Raw genomic sequence first — 15,761 nt, 5'->3', positions numbered from 1 at the left:
GTCCGAGTACGTTGGAAATATATAGGCAGTATGTGTTTTTATAGTGTTTATTTTAAAAACGTTAACTGCTTCCGTTTTCCAACAAAATATATAAAGCCTAACGCTAGAGATTAAACATAGTCATAGTATAGATTAGGAACAGTCATACTGACTAAAGAACATTATACTCTATGGATTATACTAACGTAGTCGCAAGCGTGTAAAGGCATTCAAGCGTTTGTAAATCGTAGCTTGTGGACGATCGCCGTTCTTCGACAAGCGTGTAAACAAAGCATAACATTAAATTTTGAACTGGCAATAGTTGTAACTTACGTCAATTTTAAAATAACAGTTTTGGTTTGTTTATATGTTCTGACTTCTGTGATGTCTTATGATAAGTATTGATATTCTTTTTATTTAGTAATACAAATATGTGTACGAAATATAAACAGTAAATATTTTTTAAGAGTTCTGTGTTACATAACTTTGCTATTTTGACTATAAAATGGCACCGACGGATGTGGAGGTACAACAAGCGCTTGGAAAGCCAAACCCGCGGAACAACTCAAACATGTTTAAAATATTTCAAAATGTTCAATATAATGTAGTTCAACACAAAAAATACATAAAAGAAATGACAAAGCTCTATAAAAAGGTAAAATCTTAATTTTCAAATATTATTGTTGTTCTATTATAAATATTGTAAATAAAGAAAAAAAACGAAGTAAATAATGAACTGATAAAAAATTTCAGATGGATCAAGACTTTTTTAGAGAAAGCTTTAAAAATGCCTTACATTATTTGTTTACTTTTGGTGATACGAGTGCGAATGTAGATCGCGTTGTCCAATTTGTATCCACTTTTTGCACATCACTGGATGATGAAGAAGAATTTCTTATGTTTATTTTTGAAGTAATTTTTGATGTAAGTACCTATAGTCTTTTTTTATATTTGCTATACCAATTAGGATACGTTTTATTTCTTATGTAAAAGTATTAAAAAGTAATATAATATTTATATTTTATTATTGTTTTAGTGTCAGTGTGTATCTGGTCAGTCAGTCAGATATCGAGCAAGTCAACTGCTGGCAGCTGTACTTGCAGCTCTTGGTGATGATGCCTCTTTGGATGATGATTTGTGTGATAAACTTCTTATATCACAGGTTGTTTTTGTTCTATTATTATATATACTATTAGTATTTAGGTCATATACATAACATGAATTCACCAAATATTAAATTACCAAATATTAAATAAATAATAAATATTAATTAGTGACAAATCTTATTAGATTTAAGTTGTAGAAAATTAAATTTATCATTACATTAGTATTTCATAAAATATGTAAAAAATCTAATTAGTTCTCTTATTGAAATGTTTTATTTAACAAAGTATGGCATATAACCTTTCCTCAACATATGATATCTCAAGAATTCAGTGAGAAATGATGAATGTATGTATCTTAACACTAGGTTTCCCAAGTCCCTCTGCTTACCCTGCTATGTGCAGTATGCAGCATAGAGACTGAAAGAGAGAGAAATGAGGTTACTTAACTATTTTATAATTTTTTGTTTAATAGATGCAACGTCTTCAAGACACTCGTGGTGCGGTACGCTGCCGAGCTGCATTGGCCTTACAACGTCTACAAAACCCTATGGATCCAGATGATGAAGTAACAAGGTCATACCTTTTTCATATGAGTTGCGATCCAAGTTCTTCAGTTAGAAGGTAATTTATATTCAATAATCCAATAATATATTTTTTGTACCTTTATGTTCTATTTATGTAGGCAGATGGAACATAGTGCACTCCATTCCCCATTTCCCACCTGATTTGCAAAACATTGCAGAGTAAGTGGTGGAACTTGATATCATGTTCTGCCTTGATACCTTAGTGTGAGAATGAAAATTTTTTTTTCTCGAAATGGTAAACAATCCAACTGCTAATACATACTGCTAGCCATACCAAAATCTATTTTTTATATAAAAAAAAATATTTTGTTTGATATTTACATTAAAAACAAATTATATTACTTAAACAAACTGTCTTAATATTAGGTTCTTTGCTTATTCTGCCTGCCATTCTTCTCTAAGGGTGAAAAATATGAAGCTAAAACAACAAATAATACAAAACTTAATCAGATTTTTTTTATTTTTAGAGCTATAGTGATGTCAATAGCCAAATGTACGCGGAATATTCCTTTCGTTCTGCAACGTCTTTGCGATGTCGACGAGGCAGTACGTAGAGCTGCGTTTCTACATATATCTGCAATTAATGTTACACAGTTAAGAGTTAGACAACGAGTTTTTACTTTAAAGGTATAAAATCTTTTACATGAATAATTGAATTTAAGAGGCCGTCGCGCCGCAGCACCGCTATAGCTGTAACGCGATGGTTTTGGGTTCGATCCCCATTCGAGTAAGTAAAATATTTATTTACATTTATATTTCCATTTCTTCGCTCTGATATCGAGGCAAAGCGCGGCGTTGAGTTCTATCACTCAACAGCTCAACACGCGATGCCTCCAGAATTCGGCAGAAAGTGGAGAACGGAGTGTCTTAATACTAGGTTCTCTCTGCCTACCCTGCTGTGTGCGAGATACAGTGTGAAGTTAAAAAAATAGGTGTGCAACTGTTTACAGCTAGCGTCAAGGCAGCCACACTACTCTTTGACCATACTGTATTATACAAGACCTACTATGCAATAACGATAACAACTTGAACTGTAATATTACAGGTGGGTCTAACTGAGCGTTGTTCACGTGTTCGTCGTGTTGTAGAAGAAATTGTCATTCCAAGTTGGTTGAGCAATTTTCAAGGAAATATTATAGATCTGCTGAAAGCTATACGATTGGACAACGCGCACGACGCTAAGGACTCGCAGTATGTCGCGGGGAAATTACTGGAGTCACTTTTTAAGTAAGACTTTTTAAAATTATTCATGTCTATATAGTATTATGAAAATTACTTTATGAAGAGTAATTTCGATAGCTTATCTGTATTTTTTTTTAAATTTGTATATTTCTTTTTTCTAAATAGAGTCAATTTTGTATATTGATATCACAAAATGAACTGAAAAATGCTTTGGAAGTTTTGAGAATTTGAATGACAATCCGTAGTAATACTTATTGATATGTTACACTAGCGTCCCACTCGCTGCTTCGCTCGCATATTACGTATAATTATTTTATGCTGCATTTGACATAAGATTGATTAATTAAATATAATTGATTGATTACTTAATACATTCAATATTTTTTTTATAATTTAGAAAATTTTAATTTTACATTTTCTCAAAAATTAAACGTCCAAATTACATGCGACAAAAACCAAAGCTTATCTTCATAAAATTTTCAATATATTTGTCAAATAAAAACTTTGAAATCTATCAATTTTTTTTGTCATACAATGCCTTATTGTGACTTATTTATAAGATGTTATATAGCCCAAAGATTCCTGAGGAATTTTCATGCAAAATGAAAAAAAGTTAATTCAACCAGTTGTTCCAGAGATCATAGCATTTAAACAAATATCAATAATTTAAACAAATATAATAAAAAAAAATCTTCCGTTTTATTATATTAGTATAGATATTATGCTGCTAATTTTATAATTTTTATAATAATATATATTTTTTGTATATTGATAGACGTCTCCCAATATCAGAATTACTAGAATGGATACCAACTGACAAAACATTAAGGTTAATACCTGCGGAGAAACTAAATAAAGAAACAACTTGGTACTGGCGCCATCTTGCAGAACATTTACAGAAAATAGAGGATGATGAAACTCTGGAGAGTATATTACCTGATCTTGTTGTTCTAACTGGATATATAAGGGCGTAAGTTTTAGTGAAATTGTGAAATATTATAATAATTCCGCTGTATTCCGCATATGCTGTTATAGGCGGAAGGAACCTAGTGGTAAAGCAGTCTGTTCCCCATTTTCCGTTGAAGTTCCGTTTTTCCGTTCGAAGCATTGCGTGTAGAGTGTCGTAACTCGACGGCGCTCTTTGCCTTGTTATGAGACTGAGGAAATAAAAATATGAAATATATCATTCCCCGAGCCTGTCTTGGCGCAGGGGCACAGGAGTTTGTTCCGTACTCCTCGCTTTGGCACTAAGGCAAAACCTCAACGTTGAGTTCCGCTACTCAACACGCATTGCTTTGAAAAATTCTACGGAAAGTTCGGAATGGAATGTCTCAAAACTAGGTTTCCTCTGTATACCCTGCCGTGCGCGGGATACGGCGTGAGGGTGTTTTAATTAATTTGAGTTGATATTCCTTTTATTTATGTTATTGTTTTAGTATTGTCGAATCACCATGTCCATCCGAAACGGAGGATCCGGTAGGGTTTAGTACTAGACAATATGTACTACAAGAGCTGGGTTCTATGTTGCGCGTGTACGACGCGAGTGACCCCGCCGGTAGGACTGCTTTGCAAACGCTTATTACGGATATGCTGACTGGTATGAGTAAAAAAAAACTTTATTTTCTTTTAAATATTTTTGTATGTATAATAATTGTTGTCTTTTAGAGTGGATCATGTTAATCTAGTAGTTTAAATATGTTATATAATAGTTAAGAGTACTTTATCTCGAATATATCGTGATTTAAACTTGAACTTGATTAAATAAAAAAAAATCAGCTTCTCGCTATATCTCGCTCAAAGCAGGGTAAACAAAGGGAACCGAGTATTAAGGTACTCCATTCCCCACTTTTCATAGAATTCTGCGAACATTGCGTGTTGAGTGGCGGAAATCAAAGCAACGCTTTGCCCCGACACCATATATCGAGATTTCTATCTATACATTTTTATTAATTCCATAAGCGTCCATTATCGATAAATTTCCATTGAAAATATCCTAATTACAGGTGAATATGGCCCTCTCAACTCAGATGTAATACGAGAATATGTATGGGCACTCGAACTAGCGATTCCAGAAGTGTCCCCCCGTATGGAGGTCATATGTGGTATTGTGAATGATTTGCGAGAGCCGCCAGAAGCTGAGGAAGAACCGGTACCACCGCCCCCCGTGGATTGTACTGAAATAAAATTGCAGGTATGGCATGGTATTTCTACTTACTATCTTATTTCTTATTAATATGTATAAATTTAATATAATATAAAAAAAAAAAACAAAATATAATATAAATAGGCTAGTCACAGTAGTGCCACTGTAAACGCGACAGGTTGTGCCTTTGGCAGAAAGTGAAGTGTCTTAACACTGTGTTCCCAGGTTAACTGTGCATACTCTGCTATGTGTGGGATACAGCTCAAAGGTAAGACTTATATAAGATTATCTTTTGTATTTTATTACTTTGCTGTCCATTTTTTAGAGTGTATTTAGAATTTAAACCTACAACAAATTTGTTGGTATTTACCCTGGTATTTTTTTTTCATTGGCACTCTTTTTTAATAAATATTTTGTTTTGTAGAGAGCAAGACTGCGTGTGTCCCTAAATGTGGCGATAGAGGAGCAAGAAGAAGCTGTGAGAGAGGAAAATTATGCGCTGGCCGCTGAGTGTAAAGCCAAGGTAAACACAGAACCAACCCATCAATGATTTTTCTAGGTCAAATTAAGATATTTTTTAAATTTATTTATCTTTTTTTCAGGTTGCTGATATTCAAAAAAAATTAGAAGAATTGACATCTCAAACACAAACACTACCACAAGCATTACCGGTAAGTCTATGAAATAATTTGTTTAAAGCACAAAAATGTCTGAATAAGTTTTTTTTTCTTTTCTTTTCTTAAATTATAACTTGTATTATATTTTAGTCAATAAAAGAGAAACAGTCGGATGCAGTCAATTTCAATAAGTGCTTGGTGATATTGAATAGTGCTATAGATACTCCGCAACTTGAAAACATCACACCCATGTTGCAGTTGATATTCTCTGAATTAGAGGTAATGCCAATGTACATATATTTTTCTTATATTATCTATATTTGTATGTTTTTTTATTGTGAAGGTGTTTTCTTTGTTATTGTTTAGTTATTTATTTTTTTGCAAAATTTATTTGTTCCGTCGTTTTCGCCAGCGACTTTGAATTCCGCATCTCAACACGTAATGTGATTCAATTCGGCTGAAAATGGAGTATGAAATATCTTAATCTTAACAATAGATTTCCTTTGCCTAACATACTATATATTTGTATTCATTTAAGTCAAACGTTAATGTTTTCCTTTTTTTATTTTAGGAAGAAATATTTCAAAACCCAGAACTACTAGATAGTGCTCTTGAGACTGTCGCACTATTTGGGATGTTGGATAAGAATTTCGCTAAAGATCATAAAGGATTCTTCTTTGCTAATGTAAGTTAACTAAATTATAACGTAACAGGGGATTCCCTCACTTACCCTGCTATATGAAAGATAGAGCGTGAAACTAAAAAGAATTAATTTACAATCCTAATTTTTCCAGTTAATTGATACAACAAATGAATCAACGGTAACGACGGTACTAAAATGTATTGTCGACCTAATATGCGCCCACGGTGCTCGCGTATTCGAAGATGAGAGTGTACAAGATGAATCTAAAACCGTTAGTAAGAAGAGAAATACGAGACATTCTATTGATGCTGACGGTAAATTGTTTTTTTTTATTCTTTTATAATTAAAGTCGTTGTGGCGCAGTGACCTATTGTCTGACTGAAATTGTGATGGTTGTGGGTTCGATTTGCACTTGGGATATTAATTTCATTTCATTTCTCTGGTAAAAAACAGCACAGAGTTGAGTTTGGCCACCCATCACGAAGTATCTCATAAATAATTAATAGTTATTGCGTCTGCTTGCGTCTACTTGTTTACTGATTCTGGGTTCAATCCCCACTCTAAGAAGTGATATATTTATTTAAATTTATATTTCCATTTCTTCGCTCTGGTGTCGAGGCAAAGTGCGGCGTTGTTACTCAACACGCAATGCCTCCAAAATATGGCGGCGGCGGCACAATTTGATTTATATTTCGTTTTTGCAATTTCTTATAATTTATAATATTGTTTTAGGCACAATATCAGAATCTGCGTTATCTCTATCTCCAACATACAATACAGTAATAGAAATACTATTGAAGATACTGGACAGTGCCGTGAGTAAATTTTAATTTACTATCATATATATATATATATATATAAGGACTTGTCCTCACTGACTGACGTAAGACGCACGCACAGCCGTAACCGCTAATGGTAGTAACGTGAAATTTGGACAGATGTTTACTTTCGAAATCTGGACATCCACTAAGAAGGGATTTTTAAAAATTTAAACCCTAAATGGGTGAAATAGGGGTTGAAAGTTTGTATGGAAAAAAATTAAATCTGCACCGATTTTTATAAAATTTGAAATTTAGATTATTAAAAATATTTCATTGAACACGTGTTTCATCGTTTTCTAGAATTCTCCTCCTAAGGGTGCAAATAAGGGGTTGAAAGTTTGTTTAGATATTTTTTTTAAATCGGCATCAATTTTTATAAAATTTGAAATTCAGGCTCTTAGAAGTATTTAATTAAACACATGTTCCATGCTTTTCTAGAATTCTTCCTCTAAGGGTGCAAATAAGGGGTTGAAAGTTTGTATGGAAAAATCTTTAAAACGCCACCGATTATTATAAAATTTGAAATTTAGACTCTTAAAAATATTTCATTGAACACATGTTTCGTGGTTTATAAGAATTCACCCCTAAATAAGCACGCGAAGCTGCGGGCGTCCGCTAGTTCTAAATAATTATCTTTCTAATAAAAATCTACAGAGATTTTTTTGTTTATTTCTTGGCTTCACACAATATCCTGCACATTGCATGGTAGGCAGAAGAAACCAGAGAAACACTTCCGTTCCCCAATTCGTTCGTTCGCCTCAATTATTTTCTAATTATAATGTTTCATTTTCCAGTGTCCTACATACAGACTCATAATAGTGGAAGGGTTATGTCGATTCATATATCTCGGACATCTCGAATCGCCATCTATACTAAGCAAACTACTCCTTCTGTGGTTCAATCCCGCTACAGGTAATCTACCACTTAATGTTATTATACTTTTTTATAATTTAATAGAATTGAATAGAGTTCTTCTGTACCAGACTTCCGGAAGTAAATAGATTGTAAGCCGACGTCTATTTTTCAAATCATAATATGCCAATCGTGCCAGTCATGCCAGTCGTGGTGAAGGAGCACAAACGTGTGACTGTAAACGTCACAGTTTGTGAATTTAATTCTCATTCGAAGAAAATGGAATATTTCATATTTTAATTTCTTTGCTCTAGTACTGGCAAATCTTTTTTATATTTCCACAGAGACCAATTTTATATATGTATATAAAAAATTGAGTAGGAAGGCAGAAACTGGCAAGGACCTTCAGGCAAAAGGCTTAATTAATTTATTTTTTTCACAGTTGATGAAGACAATCTACGACAGATAATAGGTATTTTCTTCGAAACATTCCCAACAAGTGTGGAGGGTGCTCAAGAACAAATACAGGTATCATTTTTATTAATATAAAACAATACTTCTAAAATTGCGTTCTATATCTCCTTTCATTAGATATGTAATTCAACATAACAATAATGAATTTCCAAGTAAAACAAACAATTTTTTTAATCACTATGATTTGTTTTTTATGTTCCTAGGCGAGGCTTCGCCCCTTGCTGGCTTCACTCACCAATCTCCTACAGTCAATGATCAACGTTTAGACTCTAAACTTTAGAGTATAAAACTTGTTAATATATACTTAGTAATATTATAAAGAGTCGTCACATCGATAGTGGTTGCTATAGTTACGTATATTTAACGCTTTAATTAAGTTCTCTAGTATGTATATAATATTTTTTAACTCCAGAAAGCCACACTACCCACTCTCCGGGCGCTCGCTAATGCACCTTCCAGTTCACCCATCGCTGAAATAGACCAAGAGGCAGTTGTACGATTTATAGTCTCATTGACTAAAGTTAATCACGAGGTATAAATATATAATTTTTTTATAATACCCTACATACATCGTTTAGGCGTGAAGTGCTTTGTTCGTCGCTTTCGATACTTTAATATAAATATTTGCACTTGTCGAAATCGGTCGATCGATTTTTTTAAAATTTATTCTGTATCTCGCATTTAGTAAGGTAGGCAAACTTAGTGTTCAAACACTCTATTTCCCCACTTTCCATTCAAATTTCAAAACGTTGCGTGTTGAGTGGCCGAACTCAACGCCGTTCCCTTTGTTACGAGGGCAATAGAATAAAAAAATAAATATTTAATTCCCCCGATTGGACATCGAATCCACAACCGTCGCCTTTACAATCAGACGCTGTTCAATATTTCCCTAATTCCAGTTGCTAGACAACCAGGGCACGATGGGGCTGACCCTCTGCCAGTACCTGGTGCGGCGACCATCAAGTGCGGAAGCGGCGCTGGTTTGCCGCATGCTGGCGCTGCTGTCGCCGCCGCGCGATGCCCACTTGGCCTCCAACCTAACCGCCATGTTGAGGGACTTGGCATTGGTGAGTGTTGCCAGTTTTTGGCTGCTTTTTCTTTTTATTTTGTTGTTTTGTGTAGCTTTGTAATTGTTACTTTGTGTAAAAGATAAGGCGATAAAATGTCGCCGCCAATCTTAGCGTCTTATTGGAGGATTTGGCGCTGTTTCGTGGTGCCAATCCACTGTTTTATTTTTTTCATTTGTGATTTATATCGTAGACAGAGAGAAGAGAACTTGGCACTAGTTAATCTGTATATATGTCTGTCAAGATCCTTTTTCTCGAGAATGCATGGAGATATCAAGCCAAAATTTATATAAAATATCAAGGTAAAAAAAGACCCTTAATTTAAAATTATAAAATTTAGCACGAAGTGGTAGAATTTACAGTACAAATAAAGGAAAAAGGTATATAATAAAGGGAGAAGTTAGGTTATTTCATACAAGGTCAGTTCATACGACCCGCTATCTTAGTTTTGTTAACTACAATCGTAAAACGTAAAATGGAATCATTGGTGGGAGTGCAATACATTTTTTTTTCCAGAAATTACCTGATAAGCAGTCATGCCGTAATCTAACACGATATCTTGGAGCTTTGGAAGCTTTAGAACGTTTTAGTCTCAATAAAATGTCAACAGGTAAATAATATTAGTGGTCTAGTTTTTATTAAATACGTTACAGTTTTTTTTTTATAATATTCGACAAGCTTTGAATTTGGCACATATTAAAAATATTTTATTTATTAATTTCAAAATATTTTATTTTAAATAAACTTTATTCTGTATCTATATTTTATTAGAGACTGTAACACTCGAGGGTATAAATTATTATTTCTTAATATTTTCATTTCATCGCTCTGGCACCATCAAAACGCAATGTCTCGATAAATTCGGCGGAAAGTGGGGAGCGGAGTGTTTTAACACTAATTTCTTAGATTTTAACCTCGGCCTACCCTGCTATATGCGGGATGCAGTGTGAAACAATTTATTTATGTGGTTTATTTATTTAAAAATATATATTTTTTTATAATTTCCAGGTACAGCGGACGGCACAATACCGGCAGAAGACTCGCTCGCTACACTTGGTCGCAGTACGGGATCTTTGAGTAAGTTTTAATAATAAATTTAACTTATATCAATGTATTGATTAGTTATGACGTAGTGTAAAGTATAATTTTTATCCCTATTGTCATTTTAAATTTTCTTAGTATTCGAAGGTTTTGGGTTCGGTCCCCATTGGAGCGTGAAGCAACAGCGTGAAGCTTTAACTTGCACCATTGCCTACAACTAAAGTAGGCACCTTGGTTTTCTGAAATTTTGCACATTGTACACTCATGTCAATCAAAAGTAAGACAAACTCCTAAAATCTAATTTACGCAGCCAACTGCAGTTAACTTCAGTGCGGCTACTAGTCGTCGACCGTATTGTACACTCTTTACACGAGAATCCTAATATAATAATTTCATTTCTTAGCGCAACCCCTAGCTTGGAGTACGCATATAGTGATCCATGATGTTCTAACGGAGGAAGGGGAAATAAGTGATTCGTCGCCCACTGAGTCCACAGCAAGGACTTCGGATGGTAAGCTTATATAGTCGTAAATTAAATATATACCTACTATACTCAAAAGAAAAAATATGATTTTTTTTCTTGAAACGGTTGTCAATCTATATATACCTTAATAGAGCTTCGACATCTTTAAAGTAATGATGAAAAAATATATAAATTAAATAAATTGTCATGATTATTGTGTAGTTACTTTTTATTTGAATCAGCATATTATTTTATTAAGTACATTTTCCTAAGCACCCATAACAATTATTACAAAAAACTTACAATACCCAAATGTACCATAAAATCATGTTTATTATATTAGAATTACTAGTAACACAAAACTTTAGTAAATTATTAAATAATAAAGTGGGAAATGGGACTATTTTAACACTAGGTTCCCGCTATGTATCCTGCTCTAAATGTGGCGTACAGCGATATCCTATTTTATTTATTTATTTTTATTAAATAAATATCCAGAACAAAACAAATCTTCAGAAGAACGTAAATCACTACCGCAAAGTTCTGATACGGACACGGTTCCGGCCAAAGGGCCGACGGACAGCGGCTCCGAGAGCAGTGGAGTGTCTCTTGTCAAGAAAGCTAAAGTTACTAAAGGTATGTTTAAAAAAATACTAAAAATACAACTTGACGCTTGAGTACGCCGAGATAAAATAGTGTTAAGACACACTGTTTTCTGCTTTTAATTCAAAATGAAAGTACCATTGTTTTTACAATCAAATACTGTCTCATTATACTGCGATGTCTGTGAATATTTTTTTAGATATGTATGTAAGCACATATGTGTGTTTATTTCATTACCTCTAGTGGGGATCGAACCCACAAACAGTCGCGTTTACAGTCGCACACTTGTGGCCCTGTGCCACGACTTGCCTCAATATAATTAACTTTTAATTTTTATTTAGTTTAATTTAAAAAACAAGTTATATTGTATAACGATTGTTACGTGATTATGTACGGTAACGGTACGTAGAGACATTACGTACTTCCGTTATTCCGGAAGAGGGAAATTGAGAAAGAAAGTAATTACATTGTGACATGCCAAATTGGTTGGTTCGTTGATAAATCTATCATCTTAGATGTTCAATAATCCTATCAAATGAAATAAATAAAGAATAAATGAAGTTATAACGTATCAATTTCCCTACATTTAAAATTATTGAATTTTATTAATTTTAACATATTTTATAAAACACTATATATAGGTAAAGAGAAAAAAACAACTGTTCAGAGACAAGATTCTGCATCCACTGAAACTACAAAGCGAGGTAAAAAGACAACAAATGACAAAAAAAAGAAAGCGCAAACCGAGAAGGGAGTAAAGAGGACTCGGTCACAACGCTCGTTAGTTGACGTTGAAAGAGGTAATATATTTATAACATGTAAATTTTATATTAAATTCAGCAAACATTATTTTTAAATCCTCTGTGTAAGGATATCACTTTAAAAATATATTTAAAATAATATGTTTTCATATACATTTGACATTTGAAGATTTTTTTAAATAGTAATATTTTAAACCCATAAACCTTTACCATTGTATTCAGTCCGTATAACATAGCAGTTAAACATCTACTAATATATTATGTAATCTTAGTAAAAGTTTCATCCAATATAATTGAACTTTAGATTATTATTAATTACTTTTGCCATTCACAGGAGTTGTCCATTTCATGCCTCAATAAAATAATATAATTAATTAGACTTACATTTATTACAGCTAAAAAACTTACTTACTTACTTACTTATTATTACAGCTAAAAAAGAAGCAGAAAATAAATCTAATAAAGAAACAATACAAGAATCGCCGCCATCGGATGATTTTGACGTAGCGAACGTCAGCGCACGGAGATCTACTAGAAGTCTACAGTCTGGATCAAGTTCTGAATCCAATGGTTCAGACAAAGGGAAGAAGGGGAAAAAGCCACCAAAGAAAAAGGGTTAGTGTTTTTTCTCTCTCCTTGATAAAACTATTTTGTCTGTATGTTTTCTCATTTGAATAGAAAAAAAGGGGCAGTAGGAAATTTTTAGTTTTTTCTCTTCAATTACATCATTTTTTATTAATTTATTATATTTTTTTTGTTCTTTTAGAAACACCTCCTCGACGCCTAACTCGTTCTTCAGCCGGATCTCGAAGTAGCGCGAGTTTTGTGTTAGACGATTCTGGCGATGATACTAAGTTACACACTATCGTGTATGATAATTATATTGTAAGTATTGTATTTTATTTGGTTATTCTATATTTATGTTATGTGATTCTAAAAATAGACTTAAATCGTAAGGGTAAATCCAGATTAAACTAAATAATTCTAAAACATTCAATATTTTTTATTGCTTAATCTCTTTGAAAAAACATTTGCTGTAAAAATATTAATCTTTAATGTATCGCTCAATTATTTTTTGATTGTATGACTTTAACTGCACCTTTTTTTATATGAGTTAAAATAATAAAAAAATGTTAAATTATTTATTATATTACAGCAACAAGAGGTATTAAATGATTCAAGCGAATTAATGGACAGCAGGCGGTCGTCTAAAGGAAATGTAACTATCCCCGAAACACCTGACGTTAGTGAAGAGTAAGTTTTACATTTATTTATATTATGTCGAATTTGATAAAAAGGACTGAGTTCATACTAAATTTAGTTAGACGTAAATTACTAGTTATAACATTAAAATCACTAAAATACAATAATAATTTGTGGCTAGTCGTGGCGCAAGGACACAGGTATGCGACTGTAAACGCAACAGCTGGGTTCGATTTCCGCTCGAGGAAATGAAATACTTAAAATTTTCATTTCCTTTTTCAATTATGTATAAAGTTTAAAATAAAAATAAATATGATTCTATCTAATCTAAGGGTTGCCTATTTTTTATTACATTTAAAAGATTTTAATTCTTTTATTAGCTTCACGCTGTATACGCACGTAGCAAGTTAGACTGGAAGGAATCTGGAAACCTAGTATTAACACTTCCGATGCGTGGAAATTAAAATATCAAATATTTCATTTTCTCGAGTGTGAATCGAACCTGTCACATTTACAGTCGCGCGCTTGCGCCCCCGCACCACAACAGGCCTTTACAATTATTGTAATTTAAAATAATTGAAGAAATAAAAAATGTAATGTTTAATTGCAGATCCGAGTCAGAACCGGAAATACCGGTAAAAACAAAAGGGAAATCTAAAGGGAAGAAATAACACACATTGATATTTAACAAGATATATTTTTTTTATTTTATGAATAAACTCTAATTATTTATAATACAATAAAGAGTATCATTCATCTGATTTTTTAAACTTATAAATATTAAATGCTATTTCGAATTACCTATTATATTATAAAATAACAGATTTTTAGGCTTTACTACCAACAACAGACTACAAACTATTTCTTGCCATAAATTTAGCAAAATAGTTAATAACTATAACATACATAGTTTGTGGAATTTGCATAATTTTTTTTATTGTATCAATTTAAATTTATTTTAATATAATATTAATGAAAGCTCATTTCATAAGGGTTTTTCTTTTAAAATTATTATCGTCCGATCGTTGCCGACATTAGCTGTAAAGCTATTTGTAGCTAATTGGTGTTTGAAATTCAATACTCGATTTACTCCTATATATATTTAATACTACCTTATTACTACTTTAAACACTGACCGATAACTGATATCCACCTTTTTTACTTTGCCAATCAATATTTTGATAGGATTCGTCACGAGGATGTCCTTTCTGTGGCTGCAAGTCTCTGTTCCATGGCTTCCATCTGTCGTTTTGACCTTGATTTGACTTATTGTGGTACCACCTGTTTCGAGTTTAATTTTATATTTGAAATTATTTAAAAATATATTTATTGTTTTATAATATCGTCAGCTTTAGAGTGTAAACCTTGCTAAATCCGTTTTACGATTACCTGTCACGATTTTATTTTAATATTGCTTACACAAGATTCCTTTCAAATTCCTTAATATATTATTAATAATTAATTTTGGAGATTCGATTTGAATAAAATTTTTAAGATGCGCGTTATTAATTGATCCCTTAAAAAAGTTAAATATATTTAAAATAACTCACGAGTTATCACTTCCCCCTTTATTCTTCAACAATTGATGCCTATTAATAACGAACTGTGCCGCTCGCTCTCCTATCATAACTGACGGCGCCGCGGTGTTGCCGGATGGCACCGTCGGCATTATAGACGCGTCTGCTACTCTTAGACCTGATAAAATAATATAAAAAAATTAAATCAGCTTCACGCTGTATCCCGCACACGCAGGGTAGGCAGGGGGAACCTAGTGTTAAGACATTCCATTCCCCTCTTTCCGCAGAATTCTGGGGGCATTGCGTGTTGAATAAATAAAAATAAATGAAGATATAAATTTAAATAAATATTTCAATAAATATTAACCTTCAACTCCATAAACTCTTAACTGAGGATCCACCACGGCCATGACGTCATCGCTGGCACCCATCTTGCAAGTACCAACTTGATGGTTCTCAGGCGCGGTGTGTAGTTTCGCTAGACATTTCAAGAATTCGTCAGAGGGCACTGGTCCGCCAACACCGCATTCTGCACCATAACCCTCTGAGGGTCTCATGCCATATTTTTCACGGAGAATCTGGTAAAAAATATATATTTTTTTTTAAATTTTATTTACTAAAAAATTAAGCATTTCTTCATCAATTTAAATTTTCGCTAGTCATGTATTTAACAAAATTTTAAGGCCTTCGTTGCGCAGGGGCACA

The 15,761-nt window shown here is 32.9% G+C and overlaps 2 protein-coding genes across 3 annotated transcripts in view; one reads left to right on the top strand and one right to left on the bottom strand.

Annotated features, from left to right (window-relative positions):
• Positions 1–342: 342 nt before the first annotated feature.
• On the top strand, positions 343–14,278 carry Cap-G (Chromosome associated protein G). Its single transcript, XM_085199947.1, has 28 exons — positions 343–634; positions 733–903; positions 1,016–1,141; positions 1,558–1,706; positions 2,137–2,296; positions 2,715–2,896; positions 3,627–3,821; positions 4,288–4,448; positions 4,855–5,042; positions 5,419–5,517; positions 5,597–5,665; positions 5,762–5,890; positions 6,183–6,296; positions 6,406–6,568; positions 6,987–7,069; positions 7,870–7,987; positions 8,370–8,455; positions 8,814–8,933; positions 9,301–9,468; positions 9,985–10,078; positions 10,477–10,545; positions 10,913–11,020; positions 11,471–11,608; positions 12,217–12,375; positions 12,769–12,951; positions 13,103–13,221; positions 13,493–13,590; positions 14,150–14,278. Exons 1-28 carry the CDS (start codon positions 485–487, stop codon positions 14,208–14,210), a joined length of 3,660 nt encoding a protein of 1,219 aa, XP_085056073.1. The 5' UTR covers positions 343–484; the 3' UTR covers positions 14,211–14,278.
• LOC146540477 (glucose dehydrogenase [FAD, quinone]-like) overlaps positions 14,219–15,761 on the bottom strand; it is a 14,987-nt gene continuing 13,444 nt past the window's right edge. For both annotated transcript variants that reach the window (XM_085199960.1, XM_085199967.1), the window contains exons 11-13: positions 15,424–15,634; positions 15,090–15,234; positions 14,219–14,820 (exon numbers count right to left, since the gene is read on the bottom strand). In XM_085199960.1, the coding sequence (XP_085056086.1) occupies positions 14,664–14,820; positions 15,090–15,234; positions 15,424–15,634 (513 nt within the window). In that variant the 3' untranslated portion in view covers positions 14,219–14,663. The remainder of the gene's footprint in view (positions 14,821–15,089; positions 15,235–15,423; positions 15,635–15,761) is intronic.

Source organism: Heliconius melpomene, chromosome 2 (assembly GCF_056956725.1).
Source record: "Heliconius melpomene rosina isolate 202511_hmr_F chromosome 2, ASM5695672v1, whole genome shotgun sequence".
NCBI lineage: Eukaryota > Metazoa > Arthropoda > Insecta > Lepidoptera > Nymphalidae > Heliconius > Heliconius melpomene.
This window is presented reverse-complemented; position numbering and strand designations above follow the sequence as displayed.